Here is a 16,148-nt window from a genome sequence, read left to right as displayed (position 1 = left end):
GTGCCGGCAATGTCAGCAAAGGGTACAGCTTAGCCAAGCCTTGTGGAGGCAGCCACTGCACTATCGACCTCAGCAAACCCCTGCTCAGTCGCGACTAATCATATTGTACAGAATTATTGCAGACCAGGGCCACAATATCCGCCCGTGGGTGAGGTATGCCGATCCTTTCGCACCGTCATCAATGTACCAACGCACCACGACAAGTGGCAAAGAGCCCTGCATGGAAGGGTCCACATTGATGGGTATTGTTTGAATTAACGACTTTCCTGGAAGCAGTAGCGTAGACCTGCGGTTTGTTTTCACATTTACAGAATAGTGGTTGGAGAAGGCTTTGGTCAATGATCACCAACCAAGAACAATAAATTCATGCTACTACCTCATTTCACTAAACGACAGGATTATTATTTTGTGGCTACTGTGAGAAAGACTATGAACGAAGCCCATGCTGAGGTGCGTGATGATATCATTCGTATGAGACCCTTCAAGCAGGGGCACCCACTTCATGTCATCCCAATGCGTAGTGAGACCCCAGACAAGACCATATGTTCGAATTTACTAATCAATTCTCTGGTCTTGAGCGCGACCTCGCTTGATACCAAGGTCACTGGCAAGCGACATTGACATCACCTGTATCAGCTTGCCTCTTGTGGGAGAGTCATCCAAAAAATGCCTCCTTTATGAAACTACGATGTCGAATCACTTCACAAGTTGATGGACGACTCGAATGATATCCCTAAAGGAATCTGTGGGAGGCCTCATTAGTCGAAGGGACCAATAGAGCCATCGACTCTGCTTAGTCCTGAGGGCAATGTTCTCCGAGTGGAACGCCTGAAAACTCGGTCATGACGACAGGAAGTTCGACCATTTACAACAACACAAAAGCGAAGTCCTGAGAAACAATGAGTTTCAATCCGTGCTTCCTGATTGCAACATATATCGCATAGTAAATTTCCATCGCTCCGATATGGTCAATATGGTGGAACGAGTAATTCTTCAAGCAAACCAACAAATTGGTATGCAGCTCTTGGCGCTCAGATAACTGTTGCCTCAGGCCGTCGATCTCGGCATTCAACCACCACTCGATCAGGCCCAGAAGGCTTGTACCCATATAACAATCGACTTGACCGGTCTCAAAAAATGTGACCCGAATTATATGACTAGTCTGGGATTCCTATCACAAAGAAGACTTGAAGTTGAGTAGACGCGGCTGAATCAAGCGCACCGATATCCGGTTCATGTACACTCACCCAAATACATATCTCACACCTTCAGCAAAAAACACACTGGTAGGGCACTCGACTCGAGTGTTAAAGCCCAGGAGCCTCCATCTTAAACCACCCTATCAATAGAAACAACATTTAACCACCGCAAGTAAACAAAACATAAGTATGGTCTGGAACAATGGCCAGCAACAGCCTGATCACGATGGACGAAGCCGCTGCGGGTACAGAAAAGCCATCCTCATATTCGTTAGTGGAAATGGGCCGGAGATTTCTCGTGCATTAGCGTTCGTATGGCAACGGCTGTCAACCTGCGGAACCGCGGACCCGCGGTAGAGACCGTGTCGTGGTGAGTTCTGATATGCGGTTATTGGCCCCACAAAAGGTTTAATTTCTGTAGCACAGACCGCATCTCCCACTGAATTGAGACCTTTTGCACAGCCTGGCCATTGATGCCTCGGGCCAGAGGCGTCCCATGTGGGAGTTATTCCCCGCTCCATGTCGATCATGTTTGAGGAGACCAATAAATATCGGCGCCCCCCCAACCAGTGTTGATTTGGTCAGCAGCGCTTCAAAATGAGTCGAAAATATCCCAACCCGCTCTCTAACCCCCTGCATTATGGGACACCGCAAGCGCAGGTAGGACCGCCTGCCACATACTCCTCCGCCCAGCGCTTGTTGAAGGGATATGACTACGGTAAGCTGAGAAAAGAGGACGAAAATTGCGCAACACTAACTTGTGGACCAGTGATTATCGGAGCCGGCGCGGCTGGCTCCGTGTTGGCTAGCAAGCTGTCTGAAGACCCGAATGTCTCGGTCCTCCTGCTTGAGGCTGGAGGAGATAATACCGACGTCACGGAGAGCAAAATGCCTTTGGGGTTCGGAAAGCTCCTCCACACCGAGCATGACTGGAATTATTATACCGTGGAGCAGCCTGGCCTCGCGTCGCGTCGTCTGTACTGGCCTCGAGGGCGCTTGATCGGTGGTAGCACGTCCATCAACGCGATGATGTACCATCATTGCTCAAGGTCTGACTTTGATGAATGGGCGTCTCACTATGGATGTCAAGGCTGGAGTTATGATGACCTGGCGCCATATTTCAAGCGTATGGAGCGCTTTACCCCCAACCCAAACCGTCCACGCATTGACCTGCAGCATCGCGGCAATGCCGGTGAGTGGCAGACCGGGTATTCGTGGCTCACTGAGATCGGCGAAAAAGGATTTCTACCTGCCTGCTATGATGTCGGAATTCCGGCTGTCGAGGACATCAACACACCGGGTGGGACCCTGGGTGCTACTCGATTCCAGACCTTTATTGATTCCAAGGGCCAGCGGTCCTCCTTGGCGACGGCATACTTGACACCGGAAGTGAGGAAGCGGCCGAACCTGTTTATCGCATGCCATGCTCATGTTACTAAGCTTCTTTTCGATCGGCTCAATGGCGACGAACCGATCGCAATTGGAGCGGAGTTTCAGAAGCAGCGAGGAGGAGAGCTCTTTGAAGTCCATGCCCGCAGAGAGGTGATTCTCAGCGGCGGGGCGGTCAATACACCACAGCTCTTGCTTTTGAGTGGCATCGGGCCCCAGGATGAATTGGAAAAGCATGGTATCCCCATCGTCCGGGCCAACGATGCCGTCGGGAAAAACCTGAAAGATCATTTGGTGACAACAACTCTGATGTGCAAGGCGAAGGCGGGCACCACCCTCGACTACCTGGGCAGTTCTCTCAGGGCTTTCCCGTCCTTAGCTCGATGGATGCTGTTGGGAGGAGGTCCCCTGACCAACAATGTGGGCGAAACCGCAGCATTCATTCGATCATGGGAGCACCACCCCTTCCCCGGGTCGTCTTCGGAGCGCAGCCCCCCGAAGGATTATACATCGGGGTCGATTGGACCGGATGTGGAGATCATCGGCGCCCCAATCGGATTCATCCATCATGGTGAAGAGCCACCGATGGATGGGGCCAGTGTATTCACCCTCGCCCCGATCAGCCTGCGTCCGCAAAGCAAGGGAACAATCACCCTTAAGAGCAGAGACCCCTTTGACCATCGTAAGGATTACCCCTTCTTCTAAAACAGTAAACAAAATGGAAACTGACACTCCACCTTGGTTGCAGCCATAATTGACCCTAAATACTTCAGTGATGAAGAGGGTAATGACCGCGCAGTTCTCCTGGCGGGAATACGCGTCTGCCTCCGGATCATGCGGAGCCCTGCGTTTCAAAAATACCTTGAGCGCGTGCCCGTTAATGACGACCCCTGGTCTTATTGGTGGCCATACTCCAGCAGCGACATCGATCGCATCACAGATGACCAAATTCTTCGCTGGATGAACGAAAAGGCCTTCACATTGTACCATCCAGTTGGCAGCGCACGGATGGGGACCTCACCCGAGAACAGCGTGGTCGATGTACAGTGTCGAGTACATGGTGTCAAACGCCTGCGTGTCATGGATGCCAGTGTGTTCCCGGAGCAGATTAGTGGACATCCCACTGCGCCTATTGGCGCCATGGCGTACAAGCTCAGTGATATGATCAAGAAGGACTCTGCTCTGCCGGCTCCTCCTCATGCACGTTTGTGATTTTTGTACGGGATATCCGAATACTTTGTAGCTACAATAGTTGTTAATTGATGTTGTCACGAAGTAAAGACCAGTCCAGTGAAGATTAGAATGAATCCATAAGAGAAGGGATATTCCGCCGATATTAATGGGAAGGGGAAGAGAAGGGATGAAATCAGAGTTGTGCTTGGCATTTCTGGTTCTTTTCCTTTCTTCGGACGATGTCGTTCTCCAGGGATTGGGCATAGGTGCGCATGCGAGGCATTCCGATAACCCAATGAAATCGATACTATTTCTAAGAGAGAAGCATTCCTAACGCTAGTGGCGTGACTGCCTCATACTACTGGCTCTTAATGGTTCACTAGTGCTTACTATGCTTTCCTTCACAAGCTAGCCTTGAGTCACTTTTGTAAGCGAAACTCTTTCAGGGGAAAAATAGTCGGTTCGCCAGCAGGATTGCTGGTATTCACATCCAGTCAGGTATATCCACTTTGACGCGTGATACCGTCTGGGACTTTTGAGTGGTAAAGAGGTATCGCTCAATTTGCAAAAAGACTGTTTCAACTATAGACTGCTGATTAGAAGTGGACAGAGTACCAACTCCCATCCTGTTCCAAGTCCCTTCCAGCTTGGAACAGCCATGTCTCCTTGTTCTTCAGCAGCAGAGACCCAGGGGTTACGTTTATTGGGTTATCTCTATTTATAATGATGACGGGCCTAGGTGACTACTACGGGGGACCTCGAGAATCCATATCAGGCTGGCAGAGGTCCCAATCTTGGAATCCACCTAATCCGCCGCCCAACGGATATTGCTGACCCAAGTCTCCATCGAAGTTGAACATGCTGAAATCAGCAACACCTGGCATAAATGAACCAAGAAAATAGCCTTCAATGGAAGGAAACGAGGGCACGTCATCTACTATTGGTAAAGAATCAACACGTTGAGCACTACCGGGGTTGTCCGAATTACGAACAGAACGTGGCCGGTCATATGTCCGAGTCACAGGCGGTGGTGGTTGTGTCGAGCGACCGTCAAGGTAACCTGCACGTATTGTTTCATTCCGACAGCGAGAGTTCCCCGTTTCCTCTTTTTGCCGTCTATTCCATAGCTGCTTTAGCATCTGGCTATAATTGTGGCAGATGTGTGACTCAGTCGATGGTGCCTTTTCCAGAACAGCGACGAACTTGCGGGCCAGGGAGGTAACCTCTCGCTGCTGGCCTTCTGATTGGAATGCGCCCGCGCAGTCTGCTTTGTGGAGTAGAACTGCTGCGTACACTCCGTATCTATCCATTTGATTGAGTACGGATTAGTCTTCAGAATACGCGACATGCCCTAGGGGGGACGGCCTTACAAGTAGTAACGAGACGGTAGGTAGCATAGCACATGTTGAGGATCGAGGCCGTTCATTAAAGTCAGCAGATTCATGGCTGCGCTGATGGCATCAAAAATATACCGGCCATCGGGGGATAACATGATACCCTTGGATAATAAATCGGCGAATGGGCGCTTGCTTTGCTGTCTTTTGTTTAGGGGCATGCGTGGCTCGGAGGCCCTCGTCAGGACAGCTTGGAAGGAAAAAGCATTGGCATAGAGACAGATGTACTCGTACATTATGAGTAAGGTGCTCTTTACCTTCGTCGATACTGCCAAGTCACCCCACGTCGAATACCATATTGTCGCAGAGTTTCGAAAGTCATCAAGGTACCGGGAGTAATGGCCCTCATGGATCATTGCTAGTGTTCTATCTCTTGAGGAGTAAAGAATGGCATGGACATTATGTAAGATTTGTATTAACTCCATAGAGGCTTGCAATAAGGACGCATGGTCTTCGTTGTCATTCTCGGGACGAGGTTGAAGACTTGGGAAGTCTTCCGCTGTGAATTTGGCAGCGAGAGACGGACCTCGGGACCAGAAGGACTGGCCAAGACGGACTGAGATTTGTCGATCTGCGATGAAGATGTCTGCAGTCGCTATCAGAATGGGTAAGCAGACCTTCCAAGTCCTAGATATACACTCACATGCCCATACAAGCCTGTCTTGTTCCGTGCGTTGCTTTGACTCATTGCTATTGAAGTTACGAAAGGCAGCTTGGTCAAGTCGCTGGAGATAGCCATGGTGCACTGCGAGTCCGACAAGTGACCAAGCTGTTCTATCTTCACTGAAGAGACTTTTTGGCGATTCGGATGATGTTTCATGGACCTGAATATGTGGCAACCACTCCGCTAAAAGCAATAGACCCTGGACAGTTGCTGGGGTTTGGGTCCACGGGTGGGCCAGGAGTACATCCACCAGGAGACGTTGAGTGTGGTCCCAGCAGTAACGGTGGGTAAGGGAGTTACGAGGATCATCCCTCGATGCAATGGTCAGAATTGCAGTGAGAAGGAAGTAGTCTGATCTCTGGATTATAGCCATATTTGACGATACCAGCAACTGCGAAGGGACGATCGGACAATATGAATGATAATAGCGGCGATACCTTATCTCGGTCAGCGTACCAGCATGGGGCTAGGCGGGTCACAGTGTAGCTAACTTATATAGTAGCTCAGACACGAGGCTTGGCCGCAATAGCCCTCTTTGAACTAGCTCATAGTCATCGAAAATAGTGGTTGAAGGTGGTTTGTACGGTTTGGGGATCTCAGGCTGACTTGAGGCTGCCGGATCTGTGTCTTGTGGTGCAGGATACATTCGGTCACTGGGGCTTGCGATGTTCGAAGACTGGTCTCGAGGCTGGTTTGTCGATTGAGCCTGACCAGACAGGGCCAGAATCTGCAACGCATCAGACGGATTTCGGAGCTCCATAGCTAGAACGTCCCCAGAGTCCTGCCTCGCGACACTGTCTTCATCGTCCGAAGAGCATCTAGCAAGATCGGACATGTTGCGAAACGATTCCACGCCAACTTCAGAGGAGTCTTCAATGTGTGTCAGCAGCGACGCCCTCGAGCCTCGCAACGTTTCTGACTCGGGCCGATGCTGACGGAAATTGCCTCCACGCCGGGACTTAATCAGGATGCATTCGGTCCCAGCATCGTAACATGACAAGCAGGGAGCCTTTCTCGGCTCTCCGATTCTGTCACTATAAACTGCATTAGCCGGTACCAGGGAAGATCTCCGTTCGGGTTAATGTAAAGGATCATCTCACAGGTCACATCTCGTCTTGCGTTGGCGACATCGCAAACATGCACGAGATGACCTTTTACCCGTACGGGGCGTCATGTTTGAGCATGTTTCTTGAGCGTCGGTAATAGATAGAGATTCCAAAGGATCTTAAATAAAGACTGTGAGAGAAATGCGGAGGGTCGTGTGGAGAATTTCGGCTATAGCCGATAAACCTTTGCCGAAATCGAAAATGTGGATCTCAGCTGAAGAAAAGGCGTAACCTCGCGCATTTTTGTATCCTAGTGAGACTTTGGGGAATGACAATGCAGCGAACCACCTGAATCCTCGCGTCACAAGCCAGATGACTACGCGCAGTAGAATATGGAATGATACCAAGCTGGATGTTGTTGGACAATGAATGATGCCTCTAAATGCTAGCACTAAGTATATTGGGTGTTGCTTTCGTTGTAGCACCAGCGAGCATAATGCATTAGGTACTAGATGAGCCTTCAAGGCAGGCCCATGCGCTGATCGCTCTTGGGGTTCAATCCCCATGCTAGGCTACTGTCGTCGTGTACGGTAGCACGCCTCATATCCCTCCGGTACTTGGTCACGAACTCGCCACTGATGGCACGGTGCATTGTACACGTATTGTCCCAGACGATCATGTCACCCACATTTTTCCACTCTACCTCAATTACATACTTGTCTTGAGTCGAGTGCTCAAACAGCCTGTCGAGGATACTCTGGGACTCCTGGGGTGAGACTCCTTCCAATGAGTGAATGTGTTTGGCGAGATAAATAGTGGGGATTCCAGTGCGCTCGTGCACCTGTAGCAGCAGGTGGCGGGCCATAAAGTGGTCTGTAGGTTCAATATCCTTGAAGCCTTCCGGAGCAGCCGTCTTTTTGGAGTGCAGAATGGAGTGACGGGCGATGAAGCGGTTCTCTTGCAAGAACTCTCTAAATTCATGGTCTAGATCACGGTAGGCGCCTCTCATGTCGGCAAAGGCGGTAGATCCACCAGTGCCGGGCGGAGGTAGCTCGTGAGCGAGTAGGAGAGAGTATCCGGCTCGACGAGGGTTAAAGCTTGAGTCGGTGTGGAAGAGAGAGTTACCCTGGAATGCGGTCAGCTCTGTTTTCTACCTATTGATACGAGTGCTGGTAGCCCAGGGAGCTGTATACCTTGTTTGCCTCGCCGCGAGGGCTTCTCAGATCGACAATGGAGCCGTCGATATCTATGTTGCCGACATCAAATAGCTCGTTGTACTTGAGGCGGTGGACACGACCCGCGTTACTGTAGGGGGTTACATCGTCAAGTTCGCCAAACTTTCTAGCAAGCTCCAGGTGGGTCTCGTCAACCAGGTTTGTCTCACGGACAACGGCAAAGCCATACTGTGAGTCGTCTCAGTGCAAAGAACTTTTGTTGGTTGCAGCGACTGGATATGTCCTACCTTCTTCACTGCGGCCTCTATAAAGCGAAACGCTTCATCAGTGACGCCATCTGTAAAATCGAGCCCTGTAATTTCGGCACCAAACCCATTCTTGATGGCCTTGAGGGCAGGAGTAGGGCAGGGTACAGCCTCTGTCATTGTGGTGGCGGTAGACATGGTAACGCAACAGATTTTATGCTCCTAGACAGGCAAGATGAGAGCAGTGCACGATGTTACTGCTTTAGGTAGAATTATGAGATTAGGTTTCAATTACGAGGCAGGTTAATCAGGAAACCATGCTTCTTTTTATACTCGGTGGACGGCAGTAATCACCAGTTCCGACCATAGTGGTAGGATTGCGATGCCGAGCCCTGTTTCTTGGGCCTGGCGCGGTAAACGGTCCATTACCGAGATCTTGCGATGAGGAAGTTTTCATATTAGCCAAAGCAGTTCAACGCCGAAGGACGTACCTTGGGAAACCGGCGGGACTTACATCCTTTTACCGACTTGGCAACAGCCATCAGATTGATAGGCAAGTCCGCGGCAAAACCTGGAGATAAATTCGGCAATGGATTTAAGGGTGCTTGGTTGGAACGGATGTCAGACGTAGAACTCACTGTTCAAGAAGAATCCGCTTATTATCTGAGATGTTGAAGAGCTCCGGTTCCGTCGGCTATAGTCGGCTGCTGTTGATCGGCAACCCAAAATTAGCCAAGAAGAATATCCATGAACATACACTACGAGTGTATCGTCTCAAAATGAGCCTATCTCCGGTGAGTTATGCAAGAAACGCTCTCTCGATTAATTGGATCGTCCTCGTCAAGGGGTAGGAGGATTTCCGTATATAACAGGTGGCAGGTAATGGAGGGATGAGATATCAAGTCCATTTTTGGTGTCCTTCTAACCAGAATCATATATACCCTGTATACATTGGCGGACGGTAGGCATTTTTCTAATTGTACTCCGTAGTCGTAGCTATGACTCTGAAGGCTCTAGACCATTTCCCTTAAACAGCAACCCCTGAGCCATCGCTAAATTGACATCCGAAACGCGACCAATAATGAAGCAAATTATGCCGCCTAAGAGATGACGCTAAGTCCAGTCACTCGCATTAGTTCCTACTCTTCATAAAGTGGCTTATATATTGACTCCATTATGCTGCAGTCCAGGTAATTCCAGCCGAGCGGATGCAACCCAGCAGTGGTTTAAGAGTATCTTGGCTGCACAAGTCCCCACTTTCAACACGAGCAATACCGGATTTCTAGAAGAACGGCGCTTTGCCACGTTTCTGTTCTTGTTAACATACGATGGGGATCCAGAATACAAAAGACCCCCCAAAGCGCCGCTTCTCAAATCATGACACAAAGTAAGATCAAAGTGTTCGCTCCTCCCTTTTCCCATACAAGATGCGGTTCCAATCGGTAGCAGCTGCTATACTACTTAGCCTAAGCTTCACAATACATGCCACCCAAACGTTCAAGAACACAGGCACCACCTCAGGCTGGAGCTCCATCAACCAAGAGCACAAGGGCACGGTGCAACAAGTCACCAATGTAGTCTACGGAGGGTCAACCGCCCTGAAGATGACTCAGGTCTACGACTCGAGCTACAGCGGTCGCTACCACTCGGAGGTGGTTCACAACGATATGTACAAACTAGGCGATGAAGGCTTCTACGGCTTCACATTCCGGCTGCAAGAATCCTGGCAGTTCTCTCCCGCACAATCGTACAATATTGCACAGTTCATCGCCGATTTCGGCGATACGGGTTGCGACGATTACATGCCTTCCAGCATGGTGTGGCTGATCGGTGACCAACTCTTTACGCGAGTGAAGACGGGTAGTGTGTGCGCGCAAAAGACGACTACCTTTAGCAATTTGGCAACTGTGAGCGCGGGCGTGTGGCACAAGATTATCATCCAGGCGAAATGGAGGGCCGATGGTACGGGATACTATAAGATGTGGTTCGATGGGCAGAAAGTACTCGAGAAGTACAACATTGACACCACCGTTGATGATGGTCGGGCGTTCCAGTTCCGGGTTGGTCTTTATGCGAACGGCTGGTATGATGATGGTGGTATGAAGGGATCTCAGGGAACTCGCCAGGTGTGGTATGATGAGATTGTTGCTGGCACTACCTTTGCCGATGCGGATCCTGATCAGCAGTAAATGATTTCCTTGGAAGAGAATATTTAGTGCGGATGAAAGCGGGAATTTTCTGTTAAATCGTCCCGACACGCAAGGCGTATGGATAGGATATTTTACTACATTTTGTTTGAGCTGAGCACCGTTCGTCACTGCTTCGGTGCTCATTCAAGACATCCGTCTCCGGGAGACTCTCATGTATTAGTTGACCACCTATACAGGATCGCAAAGGGGACATACATGACCAATGGCTCCCTGAGGACCGACCCGACATTGATCTATTGTGACTATTGACTGGCCTCATACTGCAAGGATACTCTTGTTCCATTGGTTCCTCCTGGGTAATATAGTGGCAGGGCTTGGCTGTTGTATTCCCTTCCCATTGGAGTTTTATGAAGCAGGAGGGAATTATACTAGCTGGTATAAGTCATATTGAACCTGAAAGACGCGCGCTTTGCCCGCCGCGGCCCTGAAGCGATAAGCTGTGAAATCTGTGTGTGCGGTGGTTATATTATAGCATCATTTAAGTGACAATGAAAAGAGTTTATGATGTCGGACGTATTAACCATCTCCCTGCACGTCGCATATTGAAATTCGTGTACATACACAGCTCTCCAGATCCAATATAAGCTGGCCGTCCATTCAAGCCGATCTCTCATTTTCCGAAACAAGCGTTGCACCCGCCTTCAGAAGCAAGTCCACAACCAGCGGATGATCTCGTTTTATAGCTGACGTCAATGCATTAGCATAGACACCACCTGCGGCATTTACATCGGCACCGGCCTCAAGCAAAGTCTTCACGAGATTCAGATGTCCATATCTAGCCGCAGCCTGAAGCGCGTTCCCATGATACCCGCCTTGAAAGTTTACCTCTGCGCCAGCATCTAAGAGGGCCCGGACAGAATCTTCGCTTCCATACTGTGCTGCTGCTTCAAGCGCAGACCCGTACATAGAGCCTTCGGCATTAGGACTGACCCCTTGAGCTAGAAGGAGCTGAATCATTTCCAGACGGCCAATTTCTGATGCCGCATATAGTGCTCGATTAGCGGATGTGAGGCTGAAGTCCTTCTGGGCGGATGCATGATCTAAAAGAATTTTCATAGTCCTTGGGCTGCCGCCAGCAGCACAGGTCAACGCATTCCCATGCACCCCTCTGTGTCCCGTGACATCTGCTCCGTATTGGAGGAGGAGTCGGATTATGTCTTCATCTTCCATGTTGCGGCCCACAGCAACCTGCAAGGGGGTTTTGCATTGTCCATCCTGCACATTGACGTCTGCCCCATTTCTCAAGCACTCCTCGACTCTAGCGATGTCGTTGTTGCTAACCGCTTGATGAAGGCGAGTACTTCGCAAATCAGTCATTGGAAGGGGCACGCCGAATCCAGCATAGTCGTGATAATCATCATAGTCATCGTAATCATCGAAGTCCTCGAACATCCTATAAGACCGGTAGTGTGAGAGACAATGCTCATTCAAGCGTCAGAATACTCGGTCCTATGGTGAGGTATGCAGTCCAACAGAATCACGTACTTGAAAAGAGATTGTTTTACCGTAAAGGGTCTCAGCGTTGGAAGACGTGTCGAGTACAGGATCTACAGAGCTCTCTCGAACTTTTGATTGCACTAATCATATCACCATGTTACGATCATAGCATGACCCGTCAAGTTGCTTCCAATTCATAAAGTTTTGCTGTACCCTTTTCGGTGCCTGGATATGAGTATCTGATAAAGTACATCATTACTTGGTACCTAAACAGTCTCAGCTGATCTCAATCAATGGTGAGGATAATACAAATATATTCATGTTGCACACATCATTGCAAGTACTGGTACAGCTATTGTACATTGGCAGCCTCGCGGTAATTAGTATTACCCCACTGGGACATACTATCGAAGCGTGGTCGCCACGTCACCAAAGCATGCATAGGCGAAAAGTATGTACGAGTAAGTGACATATCACAGCTGAGGGGACGGGTAGCAATTTTAATCATCCACTTATCGACCCCACTTTGCGTCGACCGAGGAGTTCACTAAGGATTTGTCAAGACGGGCACGTCTTTTATTGGGCACAATTCTACCACAGCTAGGGTATGTTCCATAGGGTATGTCTCTCGATCGCTACTGGAGCTGGGTCTGACAAGTATATTAAGCGGCGAGTGAATCAACCAAGGAAACGATAGACCATACCAGGTATAGAGGTTCAGATGGGCGATGTCACAGGAATTTATCTCAGCATCTTCCGAGATAACCACGCAGGTAGCTGATTTGACGTAGGGACAATGGATGATCCCTGGAGACCTGGATCATGTGGTCCAGTCATTCTCAGTGGAAAATATACGCGGAGCCGTATGGTGGTGCGATTCGTTCGACCGTCCTGCATGGAATCGCCCTATTATTGGTCCTTGGGTTCCTGCAAGTACAAATGGAGGGGTACATCGAATGCAATCATCATCAATCTTGACCAACCCCCGCACGTCTGTCCAGTATGACCCAATTCACTCCTGACATGAGTCTATCCTCACCCCGTGACAGAGCCTTTTCAGAGGGATAAATATCGGCTTGGTCTCCCCGTAAATTAGAAAAGAGTTCTTCATATCTCTTACGTCGGGTTGCAAAGACAGTACTCTCTCGCAAGTCAATCCCTACACACAAAATGTCCGAGGTTAATACCCCACTACTTCTATGAATTTCAATCCGTTCATACTAACCAGTAACGTGAAACAGACAGTTCGAGTGCGCATCACCTATCTGACCGAAGAAGCCTTCTTTGAAAATGGGACAAAGGTAAATGAGTAAGTGAGAGGATCCTTCGAGTTATTGATTTCTTTGACTAATCCGAATAGGATTATCGAAAAGGACACCGGCCGCCACCCCATACAGTCAAGGAGTCTGCCCCCATATATTGTACCACAGTACGTGTTTCTATCCACCCAAGCGAGTCATCTGACGTTGAATATTAATTCGACGTCTCAGAGAGCTCTCACCAGATGCGATTGAGAAATTGAAAGTGCTGAAGGAAATGCGGGTTGAAAATTTGCCTGACGATGACTGAACATGAATATTGATTACTTTATCGGGTCCGGATTTGCAATCACTTCCTCTAGGAAGAGGATCACTATTTGCAGCAATTTCATTACCTATATCACCTGTAATAGCTGCAGAACTATAGATCCTTTTCCTGACTGATATAATGTTGGTGATAGATTACACCTAGGGCAGGGAACCACGTTAGATGCCCGATGCGTTCGGCATACATTCATGTGGACTTGATGCCTTAGCTCTAATTTAGCAGCCATTCTTCTTTCTTTCTTTCCTTATGGGAACCGTTCTATATAAAGCTATATGATAAGTATAGGGCCAAACCCTTACAATCTTGATCCGCCATAGTCAATCGATCAATTCCTAGCTAAATAAATATGCCAGCAGGTACATCGTGATAGAATGCAGCATTCCACTAATATCGATTTTGGAGACGCTGTAAAGATCTCAGGAAATTAAACATATCTCGTAGCTAGAGGACCACCTTTCCAGGTGGATTAACTGGGTAACAAGGAGCTAATTGGTTAGGCGCGACAGCTATCCATGATCTCCATACACACAGACTTTAGTCATTTAAAATACAGTCCTACCTTGTTTCGGCGGTAGTCATCTCTTCCATATAAGCATGACCCACAACTCCAAGGAAACGTTATCGTTCCTAGTTGTTTAATCCGATATCCTAGGCTACAGGCCTACTTTAAAACACACATGGCAGTGGGGTAGTACAAGCCACCATACAGTAGGATATAGAGTTAAACGAAGTTCTGGATTTAAACAGTGTCGCAGCCATACCCCTGGCGCTGCAACCCAAGAGTTTAACGGGTCTGTTTTACTACAACTTCATCCTGAGATGCCCTGCATCGTACCTGCTAGACCTCTGTAGCAGTGGGCTGTTCAAAAGCTCGTTTACTGGAGCAAGACTTTATAGACGTAACATTTCACTACCTGTCCTAGTATTAGTTGTTCTGTACATGGTGACTGAGAGGACTACCAAGGCTACTGGGTGCGAGGGGCGAAAATTGACGCTGCCTGAGCGGAACAACGTTGGCATTTTGGGACCTAAAAGGTACTGCCGTGGAGACCGACATGACTGCATCTATGACTGGTCTGGAAGTAAATGTCGCCAGTATGATCCAGATGGCGATATATGAAATCCCAGCAGGGAAGCAACCGAAGGCTAATGCGCTGGGAGTGTTGCCAGGATGTCGAGTGTTGCAAGGCTGCGCGGAGGAACTCCTGATACGTTCCATCCGTCAAGGGAGCTATGGTGAATATCCAGTGAGGCGAGCTATAACTGGGAACGATGAACCCCAAGTCCCAGAGAGTTCGTGTCGACTGTGCCTGTTCTGGCAAGCCACCGTTTCACACAGGTTCGACTATATGTTTCAATAGCTCGACACATACCAATGGGGAGTTATTCGCAGGATAGATACATATTGGACCATCTTCACCACATCACCAATAATATGTCTGATTCAGCCCCACATTTCAAGCCCTAACCATTAATTCGCAGAGATCGTAGTGGATCCAAGGCATCAAGAGTGCAGAACACGAGATGGGGCCGATGGTGCCTGGCTGGTGGTTCTTAAATAACCACCCGACCCCCTATTCTATTGTACTACTAGAACAAAAGTCCTCATAGCGAAGTTCAACAGATCTCTCCAAGGACAATGGATCAGCAACTCACATCAACACAGATAGCCAATCTGCACGAGGTCGCTGACCTCATGCTAGAAATTTACCAAACTCTGGCAAACATGCGCTTCCTCAACCCCGCCGGAATCATCAAAAGTCCACATGATATCGACAATGTTCGTGAATTATATGAGGAACTCGGCTTGGACACCTCGATCATATATCTCTATAGCATCTTGCCGTACATCGACATCTCCCTTGCTGGCCAAACAGATTTCTTCAAGGGGGGTATCTTCGCAGATTACCGTCAACCCGAAGACATAGAGCAAGGACGCGATCCGTTCCATATTATGCCAGGTGATGATGGCTATGAAGATGAAGATGGTCCCTATATGCGACCGTGGGTAACTCCACTCTCCATTATAGGGAACCATCAAAGTGTGATTTGCTATGATGCGCGGAGGCATCGGATTTGGATCATCGATCAGGAGAGTTGGGATACTGCTGATCCTGCGATACGGGACAATCCAGACCGCGTGACTGGTAGCGAATTTGAGTGTGGCGAGAAAAGCGACAATGAAAACAGCTTTCAGCATATACCTAGTCGCCCTGCTGGTGATGTGCTGAGAGATATTATTCGCTGGTATCGCTCCTTGGAGATACTGCCCGGTGGCGGGGAAAATAGCGGACGGGAATGGGACAGCGACGAGCTCCCTCTGCGAGAGCTGTATTCTCAGCATGGCTGGCCGGATAATTTCAACGGTGACGCCTTTCGGGCGGACCAACTAAGGCATACGGCGTCAATCGACTCAAGTATTCAGTTGAGGCGCCATTCAGATACCGAAACACAAAATGGCGAGGATACAACGTGCAATTGAAGTCATGAGGCCGTGGTCTACACGACTGCCATATAATGTCTAAGGCGCGGGGGGCTTATGTAGAACACCATACGCAAGAGTATGACAGGATTCTTCAAAGCAAAGAAGCGATGCTGGAGCAGGATTAGGAACAGTGCCGTGGCCCCA

At 49.1% G+C, this 16,148-nt stretch overlaps 7 protein-coding genes across 7 annotated transcripts; 4 read left to right on the top strand and 3 right to left on the bottom strand.

Annotated features, from left to right (window-relative positions):
* Positions 1 to 1,796: 1,796 nt before the first annotated feature.
* Positions 1,797 to 3,915, top strand: BDV38DRAFT_292224 (GMC family oxidoreductase; the record flags this gene model as incomplete). Its single annotated transcript, XM_032061965.1, has 3 exons — positions 1,797 to 1,917; positions 1,969 to 3,270; positions 3,337 to 3,915. 3 exons carry the CDS (start codon positions 1,797 to 1,799, stop codon positions 3,798 to 3,800), a joined length of 1,887 nt encoding a protein of 628 aa, XP_031914728.1. The 3' UTR covers positions 3,801 to 3,915.
* Positions 3,916 to 4,293: 378 nt separating this feature from the next.
* Positions 4,294 to 6,993, bottom strand: BDV38DRAFT_292222 (Zn(II)2Cys6 transcription factor; the record flags this gene model as incomplete). The annotated part of the gene is made up of 5 exons (XM_032061964.1): positions 4,294 to 5,063; positions 5,132 to 5,741; positions 5,799 to 6,256; positions 6,311 to 6,853; positions 6,920 to 6,993. The coding sequence occupies 5 exons, from the start codon at positions 6,991 to 6,993 to the stop codon at positions 4,508 to 4,510; spliced, it is 2,241 nt and encodes a 746-aa protein (XP_031914727.1). The 3' UTR covers positions 4,294 to 4,507.
* Positions 6,994 to 7,276: 283 nt separating this feature from the next.
* BDV38DRAFT_292219 (TauD/TfdA dioxygenase family protein) lies at positions 7,277 to 8,483 on the bottom strand (the record flags this gene model as incomplete). The annotated part of the gene is made up of 3 exons (XM_032061963.1): positions 7,277 to 7,991; positions 8,059 to 8,268; positions 8,328 to 8,483. 3 exons carry the CDS (start codon positions 8,481 to 8,483, stop codon positions 7,386 to 7,388), a joined length of 972 nt encoding a protein of 323 aa, XP_031914726.1. The 3' UTR covers positions 7,277 to 7,385.
* A 1,198-nt stretch (positions 8,484 to 9,681) lies between these two features.
* On the top strand, positions 9,682 to 10,975 carry BDV38DRAFT_244238 (polysaccharide lyase family 20 protein). The gene has a single exon (XM_032054293.1). It carries the CDS (start codon positions 9,713 to 9,715, stop codon positions 10,472 to 10,474), a length of 762 nt encoding a protein of 253 aa, XP_031914725.1. The 5' UTR covers positions 9,682 to 9,712; the 3' UTR covers positions 10,475 to 10,975.
* Positions 10,976 to 11,092: 117 nt separating this feature from the next.
* Positions 11,093 to 11,887, bottom strand: BDV38DRAFT_281960 (ankyrin repeat domain-containing protein; the record flags this gene model as incomplete). The annotated part of the gene is made up of 1 exon (XM_032059690.1): positions 11,093 to 11,887. One exon carries the CDS (start codon positions 11,885 to 11,887, stop codon positions 11,093 to 11,095), a length of 795 nt encoding a protein of 264 aa, XP_031914724.1.
* Positions 11,888 to 12,974: 1,087 nt separating this feature from the next.
* BDV38DRAFT_244234 (uncharacterized protein) lies at positions 12,975 to 13,854 on the top strand (the record flags this gene model as incomplete). Its single annotated transcript, XM_032054292.1, has 4 exons — positions 12,975 to 13,111; positions 13,174 to 13,241; positions 13,293 to 13,361; positions 13,423 to 13,854. Coding segments are annotated over exons 1-4 (221 nt in total), but the record flags the coding sequence as incomplete, so codon positions are not given.
* Positions 13,855 to 15,158: 1,304 nt separating this feature from the next.
* BDV38DRAFT_281958 (uncharacterized protein) lies at positions 15,159 to 16,001 on the top strand (the record flags this gene model as incomplete). The annotated part of the gene is made up of 1 exon (XM_032059689.1): positions 15,159 to 16,001. One exon carries the CDS (start codon positions 15,159 to 15,161, stop codon positions 15,999 to 16,001), a length of 843 nt encoding a protein of 280 aa, XP_031914722.1.
* Positions 16,002 to 16,148: the final 147 nt, after the last annotated feature.

Source organism: Aspergillus pseudotamarii, assembly GCF_009193445.1.
Source record: "Aspergillus pseudotamarii strain CBS 117625 unplaced genomic scaffold BDV38scaffold_20, whole genome shotgun sequence".
NCBI lineage: Eukaryota > Fungi > Ascomycota > Eurotiomycetes > Eurotiales > Aspergillaceae > Aspergillus > Aspergillus pseudotamarii.
The sequence above is the reverse complement of the archived record's forward strand: the minus strand, read 5'-3'. Positions and strand labels throughout refer to the sequence as shown.

What these genes read in the sequence shown, in the direction of transcription:
- BDV38DRAFT_244238 (XM_032054293.1), top strand. Translation starts at nt 9,713, where the DNA reads ATGCGGTTCCAATCGGTAGCAGCTGCTATACTACTTAGCCTAAGCTTC.